The sequence below is a fragment of the Carassius gibelio genome, chromosome B3 (assembly GCF_023724105.1).
Source record: "Carassius gibelio isolate Cgi1373 ecotype wild population from Czech Republic chromosome B3, carGib1.2-hapl.c, whole genome shotgun sequence".
In the NCBI taxonomy this organism is placed as follows: domain Eukaryota; kingdom Metazoa; phylum Chordata; class Actinopteri; order Cypriniformes; family Cyprinidae; genus Carassius; species Carassius gibelio.
The window spans coordinates 3,078,344-3,100,220 of record NC_068398.1 but is presented as its reverse complement, the minus strand read 5'-3'; the positions used below and the strand labels follow the sequence as shown (position 1 = coordinate 3,100,220).

The 21,877-nt window shown below is 39.1% G+C and overlaps 2 protein-coding genes across 8 annotated transcripts in view; one reads left to right on the top strand and one right to left on the bottom strand.

Annotated features, from left to right (window-relative positions):
• The window catches only part of LOC127952149 (zinc finger protein 271), a 223,445-nt gene that overhangs the window by 25,101 nt on the left and 176,467 nt on the right, over window positions 1–21,877 (bottom strand). The gene's annotated exons all lie outside the window — the stretch shown is intronic.
• LOC127952162 (zinc finger protein ZFP2-like) lies at window positions 1,723–15,427 on the top strand. The gene is made up of 2 exons (XM_052550526.1): window positions 1,723–2,181; window positions 13,554–15,427. The coding sequence occupies exons 1-2, from the start codon at window positions 1,803–1,805 to the stop codon at window positions 14,867–14,869; spliced, it is 1,695 nt and encodes a 564-aa protein (XP_052406486.1). The 5' UTR covers window positions 1,723–1,802; the 3' UTR covers window positions 14,870–15,427.

Here is a 21,877-nt window from a genome sequence, read left to right as displayed (position 1 = left end):
TTATTACTATAACATTGTATAATAAATGAAAAGAAGTAATGAATTTAGGTAAAGGGGAACTGAGACAGTGGTGGTTTTGTAGGCAAACATCAATGCCTTGAATTGTATACGAGCTGCTATTGGAAGCCAGTGCAAATTGATAAACAAGAGGTGTGACGTTTTTTCTTTTTGGCTCATTAAAAATTAATCTTGGTGCCGTGTTCTGGATTAATTGTAAAGGTTTGATAGAACTGGCTGGAAGACCTGCCAAGAGAGCATTGCAATAGTCCAGCCTGGACAGAACAAGAGCTTGAACAAGGAGTTGTGCAACGTTTAAGCAATGTGATCTGATAAAGTCAGCTGATCATTAATCATATCTCCAAGGAATAAAACATAAATAAAAACATTCATGATCTTACTATTAAAAAAATATTTAACTGGTAGGCTATACATGTATCAAAGTGGTGGTGGGCCACCTGAACCCAAATATACCAGAGACGATTTTTTGTCCCAGTCCAGCCCCGGTCAGAAAGTTCTTGTTTTTCATCAAAAATATCTTAATTTGTGTTTTGAGATGAACAAAGGTAAAATGGGTTAGGGATGATGTGAGGATGAGTAATTAATTTTTGACTGCAAGGGTAGAATTAAGTTTATTTTTCATGAGTTTGTTTGGTTACAGATCATTAGATCTAGCGTTCTGACTATACGTGTGTGCTACAGTAAAAGCAGCACATTCATTTAAAATGGTGATTGAACTGATTGTTATTATCTCTATACACTTATTGTTTTTAATGCACACCTTCCAGTCAATCAGAGACAATCAAAGAGTCCGCATTGAGAATAACTGCTTATAACTGCCTAGATTTCATTACTTTTCCTTTCCACTCTCTCTCTCTCTCTCTCTCTCTCTCTCTCTCTCTCTCTCTCTGTGTGTGTGTGTGTTTTCATTCTGAAATGGCACTAATGTTGTAAATCTTTTTTAGCTCTTTGATTTGATTTAACTCCTCAATCTCTTGATGTCTGAAGATCTCTTACATGGCTGAGGAGACAGAGGACTTGGTGCACTTGATTTCTCCAGCACTCCCACAGGTCTTCCTGAAATACAATTACAGTTATTATGTTTTCTAAACTATAAAGACAGAAATTAATAAAAAATCAAATAAATAGATTACTGCTCACCTTTGCTTTCTTCACCACAGCCATCTTCTGCTGAATTATATTTTTGGTCTTTTTTTAGTTGTAACCACTGCATTTTTCTAAAAATAGCAATCACACACACACACACACACACACACACACACAATTCTCAATTTCCACACATTAATGTCACACTACTGAACATAAATGCTGGTCTACAGTGCTGTGAAAAAAATACTGATACTGTTTTGAGTCTAGATTTAAATGTGACTAGTGTTTTAGCACATCTGATCTCTTCTGGAAGCTGATTCCAACTGCGGGCAGCAGAGTAACACAGGGATCCCCACTTCCGATTGGTGTTCGCCCCCAAATGATGACGAACTGGTGATGTTCTGTTTTTTTTTTCTTGCGTCACTTCTCTCTCCAGTCCAGCGGGTGGCGCTAAACACTAAAATTTGTTTTGAAAGATGCCATTAAACCTTAGAGGCAGACGTTTAGTTTCACCGCGTTCTTTGTTGTAGTTATGTCGGGATGCTGCATTAATACAAACGGTTAGACATGTTTCTTTTAAGAGAAAATACAGTTTTTGAATCAGACCTGTAATATAAAAAAAGTCGAGACGACTAAGTTTTCAAGTAGGAATATCTGGAGGACTATAATCTGAACTGAGATCTGCTGCTGTGAAGATGGAGTTTGTTAAAGAAGAGAGTGAAGAGAACACGAGTGAACCAGAAACCTGGAGAATAAAACAAGAAGAACCAGAAACCTGGAGAATAAAACAAGAGGAACCAGAAACCTGGAGAATAAAACATGAGGAACCAGAAACCTGGAGAATAAAACAAGAAGAACCAGAAACCTGGAGAATAAAACAAGAGGAACCAGAAACCTGGAGAATAAAACATGAGGAACCAGAAACCTGGAGAATAAAACACGAGGAACCAGAAACCTGGAGAATAAAACAAGAGGAACCAGAAACCTGGAGAATAAAACACGAGGAACCAGAAACCTGGAGAATAAAACACGAGGAACCAGAAACCTGGAGAATAAAACACGAGGAACAAGGAGGTTGGTATTTTTTTCATTCATAGTTAATGTCTGTTTGTTTCACTGAAATAAGGCCATGATACAAACACAGAACATTTGTTCACAATACGTTTGAAAACGAAAAGTTTATGCTACAATAATGTTCACTAATTCACAGAAAACAATATTATGGTGTTATGATATTTTGAATAATGTGTATAACCAAACAGTTGATCAGACTTTCATATAATTTTTTCCTACTATCTAATGTGCACCAGCTAATGTTTGGTTACCCACATTCTTCAAAACATATTTTGTGTTTACCACAACAAAGATATTAAAGGGTTAGTTCACCCAAAAATGAAAAGCATTAGAATTGGAGTAGGTGGGTGTTTTTGTTCAACAGTCCAAAAGTAGTCAAATAAAGCATGTACATCTGTAATAAAAAGTGCCTCAAATGGCTCAGAGGGGTGAATAAAGGCCTCCAGAAGCGAATCAATGTGTTTTTGTAAAACACCTTCGTCCTACGTCAACCCCCGGAATGGCTGGCATAGATTCGCTACAGGAGGCCTTTATTCACCCCCCAGAGCTGTGTGAGGCACATTTTATTATTGATGCGCTCACTTTATTTGATTTTATCTGATTCATCTGAAAGGAGAAAGTCTGTTGTACTGAGGAGCTTTTATCATGAAAACGAATTCCTCTTTGTGTAAACATACCTGGCAATAAAGCTCATTCTGATTCAAGTCGCCACCTGTAGCTGGTGTGTGGTGAGCGCACTGGGGCCGTTGTCCTGTGGCTGCCGTAACATCATCTTAGGGATGGGCGATATGGCCTAAAATCCATATTGCGATATACATTGCAGCCTCTTGCGAAAACTATATATATTGCGATATATAAATTATAATGGAACCATTTCAGAACAGGTTACACAGACCCTTAGGAAAGCCAAACTGCTAAATGTATTTTTTTTTAAGAAATAAAGAAACGTATGTCGTTTCGAGAACATTTATTGTGCAAAAGCAAAACTGTAATTATACAACAAAATGTTGCAGATAAATACGTTTTCCTTCTAAAAGGCACTATACTTAAAGTCCTTGGTTCTTAAATGCCACTCAAGTTGCAGAGAACAGAAAAACTGGTGTCTTTTTAGTTAAGGAACATACACTGTACTGAAAATACTTCCAGTATTAATTAGGCAAAGAAAATTATTTTGTGTAAATGCACAGATACTTTAAATAAAAACATATTTCAAACCTGCAGCCGAGGTAACGCATTTGGTTTTAAAAATTGTGTTCTCCTAATGAAATTAAAACTGGTGTCTTGTTAATAAAGGAACGGACACTGTGAATTAGGGATATACTTCCAGTATAAGGCATGGCTATTTTAAATAAAGAAAATTATTCCAAGTGTAGTGCACATATACTTCAAATGAAAACATTATAAAGTGCTAAATGAAAGGACAAAATAAATAAATAAAATACTTTCAGTATAAGGAACATATACGTCAACTAAAGAAAATTTTTAAAGTATTAAAGTTTCGGTTGCACTTTATTTTACAGTATGTGTACTTCCATGTACTTATAGTGTACTTACAGTGTATTTATCTAAGAAAGTTCTGGTAATACAAGGTAACTACATGGGGTAGGGTTAGGTTTAGGGGTAGGTTCAGGGTTAGTACCTAGTTATTACATAGTTATTGTAATTACTATAATAAGTTCATAGTATGTACATGGGGAACAGGACTGTAAAATAAAGTGCTACCAAAGTTTCTCTACAGTAGTGCCATGCCATATATACAGTAAAAAGTGCAAAGGTAATTTTAGTTACTTTCTTAAAGGACACAAAATATGCTAAGAACAGGAAAAACTGTCTGGTGTCTTCTCAGTTAAAAAGCAACAACAACGAACCCTAAACCCTAAAATCAGGCACTCACTGAGATTTTGTTTAATACACACCATTTGTCATTTGTTAAGCCCTAAAGATTAGCCAGGAACACAAGCTTGTCCACAGTTTCTGGCTTCAACAGAGACCGGTGGCATGTAACAATGTTGCCACCAAAGCTAAATGCCCTTTCCGAAGGAGCAATTGTGGCCGGGATAAAGAGATATTTCTGGGCCAGTCTAGCCACCCTTGGAAAATTAGCTTGGTACAGACGCCACCAGTACAGTAGATCAATCAATCAATCAATCACCTTTATTTATATAGTGCTTTAAACAAAATACATTGCGTCAAAGCACTGAACAACATTCATTTGGAAAACAGTGTCTCAATAATGCAAAATGATGGTTAAAGGCAGTTCATCATTGGATCAGTCTCTCCATCAACCTGCATTGTCTGCAGGTAACTTTTTAGCTCCACTTCTATGGCCTCTCTGTCAGCGAGAGCAGCTGTGCCATCGGAGGAGGCCTTTTTGAAAAAGCTTCCCAGGCTCCGTTTTACCTTCTTTGATTGCCTCTCAACAGCTACTTCAGCAGCTTCAGCACCATCAGCTGCAGCTTCAGTGCTTGTGTGTGGCAGTGGCTCTCTGACTGTTGCAGCTTGCACCTCCAACAGTGACAGAATTTCTGCTACCGCTCTGGTCTTGATGAACTCCTCGCGGTCATCAGCTATATATGCATCTTTAAGCCGTGGGTCGACCAAGGAGTCCATATCCAGCAGGTCAACCGTTTTTGGGTCCGAGTACTTCTCGTTTAAGTACTCTAGGATGACTCTTTTCATGTCCTTGGTCAGCTCGGTGTCATCATCAGCTGCAGCAAGAACAGTGTTGTTGAAAAGATGGAGAACAGGTTTGACGTACGACACACTGACATAATCTTCACCACACAGCGCGTCTGTGAATTCCAGCAGTGGGCCGAGGGTCTGGCTTATAGATTCCAAGGCATCTGTATCTTGCCAAGTGGGTACCAGGTGTTTGGTTTTCTTGTCTGCTTTCAGTACCTGTGATAGTGCCTTCTCTTGTTCAAGCACCCTCTGGATCATCATCTGGCGTGACCCCCACCTTGTTGGTGTTTCTGTGATGAGCCGATGAAAGGGAAGATGGTGCTCTGCCTGGGCTTTCTTCAACTCTTTTCTTCTTTTCCAAGAGTATGAAAAGGCACTCACAATCTTCTAGCATACGCCAACAGCACGGTCAGTTCGGGGGTCTTTCATACTTTTTTCTGTTGACAAATTTGTACGATATTATTTGTTAATTTCATCTATAATCTCTCTCTCTCCCCACACACACTGAACAACTATCATTACAACTATTGAAATGTTTGATTAGGATTGAATGAACATCACTTAACACATATGTAACATTAAAATAGCATTGGGTATACAACTGAACAGAGGCAAATTCTACATCTCTAAACGCAAATGCAACATTACTATGCAGTAATATAGACAACTATTATAGTATAATGTTAAAATATTATAATTATGCACTATTACATGAATAAAAATAATTTATATAATATTAATATAATACCAAGTGGGTTTATGTTTTTATATATATATATATATATAATATTTATTAAAATATTAATATTATGCATATGCACAATTTTTTTACCTACCGAAGGCGAGGTGCAGCCTGTGTCCAAAGCATTGCAGCCTGGTCCAATCATTCAGAGATGCTGCCTTGACCACGTTCGTTCCGTTATCAGTAGTAATGCAAACTTGGCTTTCTTCTTTAAAACCCCATGACTCAAGCGCTTCCTTGAGTCCTTGTGCTATCTCCTCGGCCGTATTTTCAGCGGGGAAGTACGACGTCTGCAAACACCGGCTGCCAAGATTCCAATCATCCGTTATATAGTGAATGGTCAGACTGAGGAAAGGCTCCATGGTACGGCTCGACCATAGGTCTGTTGTAGTAGCAAAGTATTTCAAGTCACACAGCTCTTTTTCAACATTTTCACGGAGCTCGGCATACAATTTTGGCATCTCGGTTTCTGTGAAGTATTTGCGGCTAGGTACCTCATATCGTGGATCAATAGCTCTGATCATGGCTTTAAAGCCGCGTCTCTTTACCGTTTGAAAAGGGACCATGTCCTTACACAAGTAAACAGTTATGGCCCTGGTAATTTCAATCCATCGCTGGCTCTTCCTAATATAAGGAGTACCTTTTGAAAATGACTGTTGGATTGAGGTTTGGATCAGTTCCTTTTTTTTCTGTCCTGCGTTCTTCGTACTGGATCTTGCGGTTGGCTGGCAATGCTGGTATTCAACGACATATTTAGTTTTGAGATGGTAGAACAGATTAGTCGTGTTACCGCTCTTAGCTGGAACTTTTGCCCCACACACTCTACAGAGTATATTTTTCTGCTGCTCGTCGGACGGTTTAAATCCAAACCAAGTCCAAATAATAGATGTTGCACCAGTCTTTTTCACGAGCTCCTCTGTTTCGCTGACGCTTTCAGCCATGTTTATTCAAGATGACGAATATGATGATTCGTTGCAGCTGGCTGCAGCTCGTGGCTCTAAATGTCATGGGTAGATTGCGTCATCAACATGCATTATTGCAATAGAATTAAAATCTCTATCGTAGGCCAATTTTGTATCGTTTATATCGCATATCGTTTATATCACCCATTACTACATCATCTTGGTGGATACTGCACACTGTTGGTGGTTAATGAGAGACCCCCCCCCCACATGATTGTAAAGTGCTTTGGGTGTACAGCAACGCACAATAAAGCACTATATAAAAGCAACTGTTTACAACATTGATAATAATCAGAAATGGTTACTGAGCAACAAATCATTTTAGAATGATTTCTGAAGATCATGTGACACTGAAGACTGGAGTAATGATGCTGAAAATACAGCTTTGATCACAGGAATACAGTAGCCTATGTGTTAAAATATTCAAATAGATACTTTAATTGGACAATATTTCACAATGTTACAGTGTTTACTGTATGCTTATTACAGTAAACACTGGGACAACGGGACAATAAAAGACTTCTCATGTCTATGTCCAATCCCTGACTTTTTATATAAGGTTAAAATATTTTTTATATAATATAATATCGATATTGCCTTCACAGTGTAAAACATGGGTCACCAAACTAAGGCCAGCGACTTGAACCGGCCCTATGAGTCAATACCCAAAAGTCGTCATGGACTATTTTTTTTTTTTAAATGTCTGTATCTGGTTTTTAGATTTTTTTTTTTTCAGTTAGAAATTGATACACTCCTGAACAAAATCTTAAGACCATGGGATGCATCACAAGTTTTACACATTTCGCACTAGTGGATCATAACCAGGTTGTAAGTGTTGCTTCAAAATGCCAAAAGAAGAAACAGGATCAAGAGACAAAAAATAGAGAGTAGGCAATTTATTGAAAACTGCATTTAAAGTCAAACAGGCTGTTCATCAGCTGATCAAAAGTTTAAGACCATATCCCAGAAATAAACTCACAACAGAACTAAAAGTGTCAAAAAAGGACTCAGTAGAGAGTAGCCCCACCGTTCTTGTTGATCACTTCAAACACTCGTTTCGGCATGCTTGATGCGACTGTTTCCAGGAGGCTGGTGGGAACGTTGCTCCATGTGGTGAAGATGGCTTCACGAAGGGCATCCACGGTCTGGAACTGACGTCCGTTTTTGTAAACTTCCCTTGCCATCCATCCCCAAATGTTCTCAATGGGATTTAGATCAGGGGAACATGCAGGATGGTCCAAAAGAGCAACGTTATTCTCCTGGAAGAAGTCCTTCGTCAGGCTGGCGTTGTGAATTGCAGTGTTGTCCTGTTTAAAGACCCAGTCATTACCACACAGATGGGGGCCCTCGGTCAAGAGGGATGCCTCTGCAACAGATCCACATAGCCAGTCACCGTTTGACGCCCCTGCACAACCTGAAGCTCCATTTTCCCATCGAAGGAAAAAGCTCCCCAGATCATGATGGAGCCTCCTCCACTGTGCCGCGTAGAAAACATCTCAGGTGGGATCTCCTTGTCATACCAGTAACGTTGAAAGCCATTAGGACCATCCAGGTTAAATTTTTTCTCGTCAGAGAATAAAACTTTCTTTCACCTTTCAATGTCCCATGTTTGGTGCTCCCTTGCAAATTCCAAACGGGCAAGTTTGTGTCGTGGGAGGAGACGTGGCCTTTGAAGACGTTTTTTGTTCTTGAAGCCCTTCTCTAGCAGATGACGTCTTATCGTTATTGGGCTGCAGTCAGCATCAGTAAGGGCCTTAATTTGGGTCGAGGATCGACCTGTGTCTTCAAGGACAACCCGTTGGATATTGCGGCTCAGTGCAGGTGAAATCTTTTTGGGTCTACCACTTGACTTTTTTTTGTCCCATAACTCTCAGGATTTTTTAAGAAATGTAAAATGACTGTCTTACTGCGTCCAACCTCGGCAGCGATGGCGCGTTGTGTGAGACCTTGTTTGTGCAGCTCAACAATCCTGCCACGTTCAAAGAGAGAAAGCTTTTTTGCCTTTGCCATCAGGAGATCTTGACAGTATGACTGCTTGAAGAACAATGACATGAAAGCCATATTTTTGTGCAGATTTGACCTTTTTATGGTTATGGTCTTAAACTTTTGATCAGCTGATGAACAGCCTGTTTGACTTTAAATGCAGTTTTCAATAAATTGCCTACTCTCTATTTTTTGTTTCTTGCTCCTGTTTCTTCTTTTGGCATTTTGAAGCACCACTTACAACCTGGTTATGATCCACTAGTGCGAAATGTGTAAAATTTGCAAGCATCCCCTGGTCTTAAGATTTTGTTCAGGAGTGTATTTAGTTATAAAATAAACTATAATATTTGCCGAATTTTGCTCGAGATCAAGCAGTGACAGACAGTGCACACGCGCAACTCACAATGTTCAGCCTACTGCTAGGGCTGTCGCGGTTAAGAAATTTCTCCTGCGGTTATTTTGGGTGGCTCAATAGCGCGATATGCTGTATTACCGCTGTTTTTTATTATTTTAACCTAATTTATCCTTATTTTACTGCATACAAAGCTCTGCCGTTGAGTTATGTACCATATATTGTTGCTTTTTAAAGGAACACTCTGACTTTTTGGGAGTTTAGCTTATTCACATTATCCCTCAGAGTTAGATAAGTCCATACATACCTTTTTCATTTCTGTGCGTTCTGTAAGTGTTATTTGACGCACCCACCGCTAGCCTAGCTTAGCACAAATAATGCAAACATTTTCCTATTTACATGTGATCCGTATTGTCACAGTGTGTACAAATAACAAGGCTATATGAGACAGAGGCCATTTTTAATCGTATAAATACTGGGAACTATATTCTCACTAGGCGTAGGAGCACAGCTAACGTTACTTGGGCGGAGTGGCTACTTGGGCGGAGTGATTAGCGCAGCACACGAGAAGCGCCTTGGTGAGGAGCAGAGTGTTCACTCAGAGTTGGTAATAGAGTAAATTTATAGTGTGCAATCATGGGTGTTTGCTGTATTGTAAAGAGCTGCGACAATAAACAGGGGAGAACAGGTAATACTATGATGTTTCATAGAATTCCAACCCAAAACGCTGACCTGATGAATCGATGTCTACTTGCTGTGGAAATAGATCCAAACACACCTGTAAACACCATCACAAAGTATTTTGTTTGCTCTGAACATTTTACTGTGGACGACTATTTTGAAAAAATGCAAGTTGCCACACGGACCATGAAACGTGTGCTAAAGGATACAGCCATCGATAATAAAGACAGGACAAATTGGATCACCTGTTGCTGCGGTAAGTGTTCCATTATGTTTTGAGATGACTAACATTAGCCATACTGTAACAGTGCCATGCTAATGTAATATAACCTTAGTAGTGACACTATTACGTGAATAGGGGCTCCGTGTATCCCCTTTATTATTATTATTGTGTTGTCATGAACACACTGCCCGTGATCATTATAACAAAATCACTTACTTGGTAGACAGCTGACCATTAGGTTCACTCGGCATGGGGCGTTTCTTCCAGTTGATCTTGTCACAATGGGAAAAAAACAACAATTGCCGGGTGTAGGGCAGAGAAATCTTCCGTGGTAGTGACGCAAATATTTTGATTGTCATCAAGCCTTCACATTGATGGTAATACCAGGTCCCATTCATTACAACAAAGGCACTCGGTTTCTGTCGGCATAGGTTGGCATGTTCCACATTTACAGCACCAGTCTGTGTTCGTTCTGATTCTCCCTTCGACATCTTTGTCTTACAGCTTGCAAAGTTTGTAACTACTCATGTGTATTCTGGCTCAAAACTACCTGGTTCTGGATCTTGGTTTGATACACAGTAAAATTCCTCTGAGTCTGACAATTCCTCAATGTGAGCCATGATCACGAGTCACGTCTAGCTAGTCACTTGTTTTGTTAGTGTGCTGCGCTAATCTGTCCAAGTAGCCACTCCGCCCAAGTAACGTTAGCTGTGCTCATACGCCTAGTGAGAATATATTTCCCAGTATTTATATGATTAAAAATGGTGTCTGTCTCATACAGCCTTGTTATTTGTACACGCTGTGACTATACAGATCACAGCATGTAAATAGGAAAATGTTTGCATTATTTTGTCACTTATTGGGATTACTATGCTAACAGTATCCATTTACATCCAGTCTTTGTGCTAAGCTAGGCTAGCATTGGGTGCGTCAAATAATACTTACAGGACGCACAGAAATGAAAAAAGTATGTATGGACTTATCTAACTCTGGGGGATACTGTGAATAAGCTAAAGTCCCATTTTTGTTTAATGTCCAGTGTTAAGGTGGTATCCTCATTTGATGGTTTAAGCATATCTTCTGTCAGGAGTTTCAGGAGGGGTTTGACTGAAGACACTATAACGTAGCTCTCACCAGACAGCAGATCTGTAAACTCAGCTGCGGGTTTCAGTGCTGCATTCATGGACTCAAGAGCTGTGTTTCCACTATCGAGCTAAGACGGGGCGTGCTAGTGCGTGCCAGGGCCAGTCGCGTTTTCACTGTCACTTCCGGGGCTTGATCGTGCCTCGCCGGGGCTTCCTCGGAGCCAACGGCCAGGGTTTTTTGGCCCGACGAAAACCTTGGGCCAAAGCGGGCCAGCTGGGGCTAGAGGAGGGGTTATGAACAAAGGCGGAGTTTCTCCTTGTCTAGAGAGCGTCAGCGCAGATCATTTCAGAAAGATAACAGCTTTAACACCAGTATTAAAGACGTTTTAAAATAAGTTGAGCTCAAAACTCACTCTTAGTTAGCAGCAAGTGTTTGAAATAACTTGATCCGATTTGGATTATAATCACTAAACAAGGCAGAAATATTTATAAGCGATGTAAAAGACTATGCACGCCAAACATTAACGTTACCATAGTAAATATGGTAAATATGACCGCTTGGATAAATCAGTCGTCAGCTTCTTATTCTCTATCACAATTGTGTATTTATTAAGTAACATTTTATCTGTTGTCTCGTTTCGTGAGTTTAGCTCCACGTTGCATATCATCAAAATATAATAATGATTTTTATTTAGGAGCTTTTATAAAAATAGAGAGTCTGCGCTGCGGATCATTTCAGAAAGATAACAGCTATAACACCAGCATTAAACACTTTTTTAAATAAATCAAGCTCAAAACACTTTCAGTCAGCAGCGAGTGTTTGAAATAACTTGATCCAATGTGGATTATAATCCCCTTACAAGGCAGATATATTTATAAGCGATGAAAAAGTTATGCACGCTAAACATGTTACCATAGTAAACATGGTAAAATATGACCGGTTGAAGAAATCAGACGTCAGCTCCTTATTCTCTATCACAATCATTTATTACGTAAATTATGTTATCTGTCACAAGCCTCGTCTCGAGAGTTTATCTCACGTTGCCTATCATAAAAGAATATAGCCTAATAATGTTTTTTGTTCGGGAGCTTTCATAAAAATAGAGATATTATCATTCATTCTAAATGTGACGGCTACTGTGGCTAATAAACAGAAACAGACTCGACTGAATAAGCAGGCTATTTTCATAAGCGTTAAAAATAAACAAATAAAATAGAAATAAGTGTATTTATGTGTGATCAATTTTGAGTCCTGATAAATTAAATCAATATGATCAATGTATATAAATATGATCTATAGTTAAAACATCGATGCTTTTGAATTTGAATATATAACAAAGCATGCAAACAAACGGACGCTTTTATCATGTTTGTTTTGTGATCGCGCATATAACAGTGACCTATTTCTTAGTTTTCTGATAACTTCTCTTTGATGGTGAAATTTTGTGGTTGCACGGCGTTGTTCTGAGAGGCGTGTAAAGGGCGTGTTTTAGTGATGCGCAGCGGTGCTTCAAGCTCCACTGTGGAAACCCTGCGCTATTCTGGCCTCGGTGCTACTGGCCCGGGGCTATGAGCCCCGCCCGGCCCGCTTTAAGCCCTGGCTCGCACTGGCCCGACAGTGGAAATGCGGCTAATGAGGCCTGCTGGTGGTCACTTTGGCCTGGGTCATACAATTCTATGTTATATAGCTGGCCCGGCCTGGCACCCCATCACAGTCAGGAACGATAATGTGGCCCCCAGAGAAAAAAGTTTGGCGACCCCGGTGTAAGATATCGTGATAAGAACTAGGGCTGTCTCTTTTGTGAAAAAATCTATTTCAATTTTTAAGACATAAGTGTTCACTGAATGGATTATAAAATTGATTTTCCGTCAAAAAAAAAAGACGTTTCCTTTTTCAACGTCAAATAATAAACACAGAACAAACACACAGAATTGTAAAGGTATTCATTTATTTTGCAACCCATGGGTTTGAAGTCCATTTTCAGCAGAATGTACATGGCCTATTACTACTACTAAATTTAAGGAATAATCACACAACATTTCTTCTATGTTTTAATAGTAAACCCCCCTTGTTTGCCAAAAATGTATGCTTAATTTTAAGTAATTCAAAGACAATACGTTTTTCTTTATTTTAAGTAATTAAAAGTTTCATGCCTTGATTTGATAACAATAAAAAAGTAAATACACAGAATTATTGAGGAGCAAAAATCTGGGTTGGTGGATACAACAGCGTGTTCCAGTTCCTGCCAATATCCAGCAACTTCGCACGGCCATTGAAGAGGAGTGGACCACCATTACACAGGCCACAATCAACAACCTGATAAATTCTTTATGAAGGAGATGTGTTTCACTGCGTGAGGCAAATGGTGGTCACATCAGACACTGACTGGTTTTCATAAAACCACATTTTAGAGTGGCATATATATATATATATATATACCCCCAAAAAACAACAATGCTTCAAAATGTGTAGAGGGCATTGAAAAAATTATAACATTGTGTTCATTTTATGTTTACAGTGTTGTCTCCATTAAATCTGAAGCAAAAAATAGTCATTATTATATTTACAGATGTTAAACATCCAATAGGATCACTTTTTTTGTTAACTTTTCTCAGCTTTTAACAAGTTACCAAAAATAAATAATTTTTACGTATGTTTCAGAGTTTATTGAAGAAAAAGAGGAGTATGAAGAATCAAGTGGAGTTGAGGAGAAAAATAATGTCAAAACTGGAGGACAATCTTTGAGTTTCTCTAAAACCAAACAGAAAGATTTAAAGAATAAAAGAGCCAAGACATTTTTCAACTGCACTCAGTGTGGAAAGAGATTCACACACAAAACAGGTTTTGAGCATCACATGAGAATTCATACTGGAGAGAAACCATTCACTTGTGATCAGTGCGGGAAGAGCTTCACACAATCAACAAACCTGAAGAGACACATGAACATCCACACTAAAGAGAAGCAGCACTCATGTGATCAATGCGGGAAAATGTTTTTATGGGCTTCACTTCTGAAGAAACACTTTAAAGTTCATTCAAAGGAGATGCCACATTCATGTCATTTGTGTGGTAAGAGTTTTTTGCATCTACAAAGTTTGAAAGCACATCAGAAAATACACACTGCTGTGAGGGAGCACATGTGCTTTGAGTGTGAAAAGACTTTTAGTTCAGGGAGCAGTTTAAAACTGCATGAAATGATCCACACTGGAGAGAAACCTTATAAGTGTTCACACTGTGACAAGAGATTCAGTCAGTCATCAAATCTGAAAAAACATGCGAGGATTCACACTGGAGAGAAACCTTACAAGTGTTCATACTGTGACAAGAGATTCAGTCAGTCATCAAATCTGAAAACACATGAAATGATCCACAATGGAAAAAAACCTTATAAGTGTTCAAACTGTGACGAGATATTCAGTGTTTCAAAAAGTTTGAAAACACATGAGAGGATACACACTGGAGAGAAACCTTATAAGTGTTCAAACTGTGACAAGAGATTCAGTGGGTCAGCAAATCTGAAAAAACATGAAAGGATCCACAATGGAAAAAAACCTTACAAGTGTTCACACTGTGACAAGAGATTCAGTCAGTCAGTACATCTGAAAACACATGAAATGATCCACAATGGAAAAAAACCTTACAAGTGTTCACACTGTGACAAGAGATTCAGTCAGTCATCACATCTGAAAACACATGAAATGATCCACAATGGAAAAAAACCTTACAAGTGTTCACACTGTGACAAGAGATTCAGTGTGTCAGCAAATTTGAAAACACATGAGAGGATCCACACTGGAGAGAAACCTTATAAGTGTTCACACTGTGACAAGAGATTCAGTCAGTCAGAACATCTAAAAACACATGAGAGGATTCACACTGGAGAGAAACCTTATAAGTGTTCACACTGTGTCAAGAGATTCAGTGATTCAAGAAGTCTGAAAAAACATGAGAGGATTCACACTGGAGAGAAACCTTAAAAGTGTTCACACTGTGTCAAGAGATTTGGTGATTAATCAGGTCTAAAAACACATGAGAGGATTCACACTGGAAAGAAACGGTATCACTGCACTGTACATGGGAAGTGTTTCATTCAGTCATATGTTTAACACAGTCATACAAAAACAATCACAGTAAGGCCCCATACACACGGAGACATGTTTAGCTGTGATTGTAAATATTTTGTATGGTATATGTGTTTCGTCCAGACGGATCCGGCGTTTGGGAGAATGAAATCACTATATATTTTTTTTAAACCGGGTCCCAGAGTGGATAAATCTGAAAAGGTCACCTTTGCTTTTCATGTGTACAGCCAATCCGTATATTTTGCGAAACGATGTCATCACCCCACATCTCAACCCTAGTCAGACACTGCTACATCATGTAACATCAACAACAACAAAAATGGAGGAATACATGTTTGTGTTCATGCTGCAGAAGCTCCTGAGCCTATTAGCTTGACTAAACGTACAAGTAGAGTGGCACGATATTGGAAAAAAACTCACATTTTGATAATTTTTCTCTGTGATGTGTTGCGACTTGCTTCTCATCAGGTCTATTTGAAAAAATTATAAAATCAATGATTGGGGTGATTTGGTAGGTGAATAAATAAGCATAGAAAATACCGTATTTTCCGGACTATAAGTCACACTTCTTTTCCTAGTTTGGCTGGTCCTGCGACTTATAGTCAGGTGCGACGTATCAAAATTAATTTGACATGAACCAAGAGAAATGAACCAAGAGAAAACATAGAGCACCCTCTCGCGGCTGTAGATGCTAATGTTCTTTATTGGTTCTTGGTCCTAAATAAATGTGACTTATAGTCCAGTCCGACTTATAGTCCGAAAAATATGGTAAACAAATTACAAAAATTGATAAATATAATAGAAAATGATACAAATGAAATGTGTTTTATATTCTCCAGGTAACCGTATTCAGGTACAGAAATTGAATAATCAAATGTAAAATAACACTGCATAGTATTTACTGTATAAATAAAATCTAATAAATCTGTGTTAAAGCTACAAAAGTGATTTTTTTTCTCTGTGTTCTGTTGTTTGATTAACATTCATGGAAAAGCCTCAGGAACATTAAAACTGCAGTGAACCAATTCTCAATTGTTTACTGCAGGGATCGGCAAGTAAGTTTGGCATCGGGCCAAAAATCTAATAAAATTTGATACTAGATGGTGGGCTAGAACATAGTGAACGGGTAATTTAAGAAATGTATTAAAGAAAAATGCAGCTGGAATTGCTTGTGAAAGACTGTTACTGTATCTTTGTAACTGGTAGTGAGTTGTTACTGTATTAAATCCTGTAGGAGGACAGTCACATTTATGTGGTGGTGTCCCGCAGAGTATGTGAGATCAGAAACACCACTCCACCTACGCTCCATGTCTGAAGTACACTGAACAAAATTATAAACGCAACACTTTTTTTTGCACCCATTTTTTATGAGCTAAAGTCACGTTTAACACTTCTTCTATGTACACAAGAGGCCAATTTCTCTCAAATGTTGTTCACAAATCTGTCTAAATCTGTGTTAGTGAGCACTTCTCCATTGATAATCCATCCACCTCACAGGTGAGGCATATCAAGATGCTGATTAGATAGCATCATTATTGCACAGGTGTGCCTTAGGCTCTCCACAATAAAAGGCCACTCTAAAATGTGCAGTTTGATCACACAGCACAATGCAACAGATGTCACAAGTTTTGAGGGAGTCAATTGGCATGCTGACTGCAGGGATGTCCACCAGAACTGTTGCCCGTGAATTGAATGTTAATTTCTCTACCATAGTCTGTCTCCAAAGGTGTTTCAGGAATTTGACATCCAACCAGCCTCACTGCCGCCCACCAAGTGTAACCACACCAGCCCAGGACCTCCACATCCAGCTTCTTCACCTCCAAGATCGTCTGAGACCAGTCACCTAGACAGCTGCTGCAACAATAGGTTTGCATAACCAAAGAATTTCTGCACAAACTGTCAGAAACCGCCTCAGGGAAGCTCATCTGCATGTTTGTCATCCTAATCGGGGTCTTGACCTGACTGCAATTTGTCATCGTAACTAATTTGAGGGGGAAAATGCTCACATTCGAAGGCATCTGGCACTTTGGAGAGGTGTTTTCTTCATGCATGAATCCTGGTTTCACTGTGAAGGGCAGATTGTGCTGTAGATTTTTCAAACTATAGATCAAACTATAAATTATTAAAGTAAATTATCCAAGTATAATCCATGGGAATATAGCCATTGATGTGTTACATTATTTTACTGTTGTAATCATCTGTATTTGCTTTCATGTATGGAAATCTATGAGAATTAAATGTGCAGACATATGGTGAAGCAAATTATTTTCACAAAACATAACATTAAGGCCTTATGACTGTCTATCTTCTGGCATCAAAACCTCAGGACTCTGAGAATGATTCCTTACAACACTGATAGAAAGCACCACAGTTGACAATATGAAGTGAAAGTGACATACAGCCAAGTATGGTGACCCATACTCAGAATTCCTGCTCTGCATTTAACCGAACCAAAGTGCACACACACACAGCAGTGAACACACAACCGGAGAAGTGGGCATCATTTATGCTGCACCACCCGGGGAGCAGTGCCTTGCTCAAGGGCACCTCAGTCGTGGTATTGCTTGCCCGAGACTCGAACCCACAACCCTAGGATTAGGTGTCAAACTCTCTAACCACTAGGCCACGACTTCTCCAATGATGACCAAAATTGTATATCTGTGTCTGATAATTGCATAGTTTACATATCATTTGGAAGAGGTTTAAAATTGAATAATTCTCAGCCACAGTCTGGGAGAAAATGATGATTTCTCAATACAAAGTGCGCTGATTTTGGACATATATCCTCGGTAGTTCAGACTTTGCGCATTCGACTCGAGAGTGTAATATACGGCGACGACACAAATCCGGTAACTGCGTTCACACCGCCGGCATCGAGAGCGTCAAAAATCGCTCTTTCCACTCTGCTCACGACGCTGCTGAAAGATTCGTGAGCGCTCAGATGCTCTGAAGTACATCGAAGCGGCTGCAAAGCAAACAAGCTTGTTGATCTCGTGTAGACTAACCACAAGGCGGGTAACATTATAAGTTAACCTCATTAAATATTGTTGTGGACGAATTATTAATATCCCAGACAGCAAGCATTTTTGGCCCAGATCCGGTACACATCTGGCCCGCAAGGATTTCACGAGGGACAGATGTGGGCCGAATCTGGGCCAAAACTATGTTGCTGTCTGGGATCCTTTATCTAATAATGTATAAAGCACTGTAAAAATACTCTGTTGGAAGTAAAAGTCTTGCATTGAAAATGCTACTTAAGTAAATATAATCAATTATAAACATTACTTAATGTAAGTATAATCAGGGAAATTTGTTTAAAAGTAAACTGGGACTACATTATTATTATTTATTATATCATTAGATTATTATTCCTATAACGTTACTGCACATCAGCAACTCAGCAGGAAAATGAACAATCTCAGACACCTTGGTCCACGTATCACTTTTAATTGATTTTTTTTATGTCCCTGTACGCAAACAGGGACACATCATAGATTATGGCAAACCCGAAACAGCAATAATCAACCTGTCCTCTATTGTGCTTGGGAACTAATGTGGTCAGAGCTGCATTCTCTGGAATCCTCTCAAGCGGTGGACTTCTACATTCCGATTGGTTGCTGCCCAACCGCGTCATAGCTCATTACCATAAAGTTGCCTTGATTTCAACTCTCCTCGACGCTCTCAACGGCTAAGTCGCACCACGCCGCTCCTCGTCGCTGCTCGACGCCAGCTTAATTTGAAAATGAATGACTTCCGGCCACTTTGACGCTCTCGACGCCGGCGGTGTGAGCGCACAGTAATTCTGCAAACAGCAGCGTCAGCTGGCCTTGGCTACTGCAATTTTCCTCTGTATATTTACAAAAAAACGAAATAGGATATCAAATACCACTGCCTCCTTTCGTTTTCATTTAAACATAATAACAGCTGCAGAAATGTAGCCTACTTAGTTCAGGGATATGTGAATATTTACAGCCACTACAATGAAACTAAATATCATATAAATTTGCCTTTTTTATTTTCAATTTAACATATAGATAAGTTGAATACAGACCAAAGATAACCTTTTAGATTTAGCCAACGTGAATCATACTTTATGTTTAACCACTAAAGAGACATAAGAGCCAGCGGCACACATCAGAAGGTCTAGCCGAGGTGAGGCTGCTCTCGGCCGATACATGATCACTGAGCTCCTACTGATCGCGTGGAGCCCACCATCTCCTAGATCGGCGAAACACATTTTTAAATAGTCACTGTCTTTATAAATTAACCACAGATTTACATTTATTTACATTTACATTTATTCATTTAGCAGACACTTTTATCCAAAATGACTTACAAATGAGGAGAGTGGGAGCAATCAAAAACAACAAAAAGAGCAATGATATATACAGTAAGTGCTATAACAAGTCTCATTTAGATTATCACAGTACACCTAGCATAGGCTTATAAATAATATAATAAATAGAAAGAAAACAGATAGAATAGAAAAAGAATAGAGCAAGCTAGTGTTAAAGGTCTTTATATATATATATACAGTACAGACCAAAAGTTTGGACACACCTTCACCTCATTCAAAAAGTTTTATTTATTTTCATGACTATGAAAATTGTAGAGTCACACTGAAGGCATCAAGGGCTATTTGACCAAGAAGGAGAGCGAGTCACCGGACCTGAACTCGATCAAGATGGTTTAGGGGTGAGCTGGACCGCAGACTGAAGGCAAAAGGGCCAACAAGTGCTAAGCTTCTCTTGGGGAACTTGTTCAAGACTATTGGAAGACCATTTCAGGTGACTTGAAGCTCATCAAGAGAATGCCAGGAGTGTGCAAAGCAGTAATCAAAGCAAAAGTTGGCTACTTTGAAGAACCTTGAATATGACATATTTTCAGTTGTTTCACACTTTATTGTTATGTATATAATTCCGTATATAATTCCACATGTGTTAATTCATAGTTTTGATGCCTTCAGTGTGAATCTACATGTCACAGTGTCTGGGTTGTGTTCCCTGGGTGTCCACTAGGTGTCCTCCGTTCCCACGGTGTCTGTCATCTTATCATTTCCTGTTCCCTTATTTGGTCACCTTCCTCCTTGTTTTAGTTAATTGATTGTTCCCCCACCTGTCTCCTGTTTCCCCATTATCCTTCTGTGTATAAATACCCGGTCTGTCTGAGTCTTTGTCACGGAGACCTTATCGTATGTATGATACCTTCCAGAGTCTGCTCTTCTCGTGTGTTCGTTTTGTTTGTATGTTATTGGATTTTCTGGTTTTGACCCTGCCTGGACTGTTTACCCCATTGGATTGCCCCTCAATAAAACCTCTTACCTGCAATTGGATCTCTCCCGTGTTTCTTGTATCACCATACGTGACACTACAATTTTCATAGTCATGAAAATAAAGAAAACTCTTTGAATGATAAGGTGTGTCCAAACTTTTGGTCTGTACTGTACACACACACACACAATTGCATAATAAATTAAAAGAAAATAGAATACATAAACATTAGAAAGGTAAATAGATTTTTTTTTTAAGAATAGAATTAAAAGTGTGTTAAATTAAACAGTGAGTGTTAAAGTTAGAGGGTCAAATAATGATGGAAGAGATGGGTTTTAAGCCGATTCTTGAAGATGGCTAAGGACTCAGCTGCTCTGATTGAGTTGGGGACGTCATTCCACCAGGAGGGAACATTTAATGTAAAAGTCTGTAAAAGTGACTTTGTACTTCTTTGGGATGGCACAATCAAGTGACGTTCACTTGCAGAACGCTTTGATTTGAATTTGAGTTGAAGGTGATGGGCCATCATCCAGCAAGAAATGTCTGTTAGACAAGCTGAGATGTGAGTAGCTACTGTCGGATCATCAGGATGGAATGAGAGGTAGAGTTGAGTGTCATCAGCATAGCAGTGGTATGAAAAGCCATGTTTCTGAATGACAGAACCTAATAATGCCATGTAGAAAGAGAAGAGAAGTGGTCCAAGAACTGAGCCCTGAGGCACCCCAGTAGTTAGAAGTTGTGACTTGGACACCTCACCTCTCCAAGATACTTTGAAGGACCTATCTAATAGGTAAGACTCAAACCACTGAAGTGTGGTTCCTGAGATGCCCTTTTCCAGTAGGGTTGATATGAGAATCTGGTGGTTAACCTTAGATTTGAGTTTTAAACAACTACATTCTCACCTGAAATAATTTTAAAATTACATTTCATGACACAATAAAAGTAATATTTTGAAAATGATCTGAATAAATGGTGGTTGAACTCAACCAATGCTGAGTGAACTCACCAATCAGAGTTTAGTGTCCAAGTCCCGCCCCCAAAGGTTCCAAAAGCTTTGAAAAAAGTACTACCCCGCCAGCAGGCACTTTCTGAGGGGCATTTTTTTTACCCGGAACTTTATTTAGTTCCTGGTTCCTGCGGTGGAAACACCAAGTACCAGGCCAAAGTCCCTAGTTCCTGGGTAAAGTTCCTGTGGTGGAAACACAGCATTGGATGCGCTTACTTTCAGGGACTGCAGGTATTTTTCTTTTGTTTCACTAAACAAAACTGTATTATTTAATATGAATCTAATGCACTTCTCAAACACAACATACACTAGCAGCCACATTATCGGTGAGCAGTTAGAAATAATAGGGAAGTGGATGGATGACCAGCTACTGAAAGAAGTTTCAAAGTCACCTGCCTGGGGCCTCATGGTGGATGAAACCACAGAAATCTCAGTTGAAAAACAAATTGGTGTTGTTATCAAGTATGATTTATTTTAGCCAAAACTTCCAAAGAAAATGTAACATTTTCAGTACTTTTAATCTATGCACTTATTAATAAGCATATAATCTTTTCATCCCTCTTGGTTTAGATGATTTTGGTCAGATTGTGCCAAAATCAAAATTTTTACAGGTGGCAAAGGTTAAGG

Coding starts and splice junctions, on each gene's coding strand:
- LOC127952162 (XM_052550526.1), top strand. CDS start 1,803: ATGGAGTTTGTTAAAGAAGAGAGTGAAGAGAACACGAGTGAACCAGAA. Junction 2,182..13,553: donor AAAACACGAGGAACAAGGAG/GTTGGTATTTTT, acceptor CGTATGTTTCAG/AGTTTATTGAAGAAAAAGAG.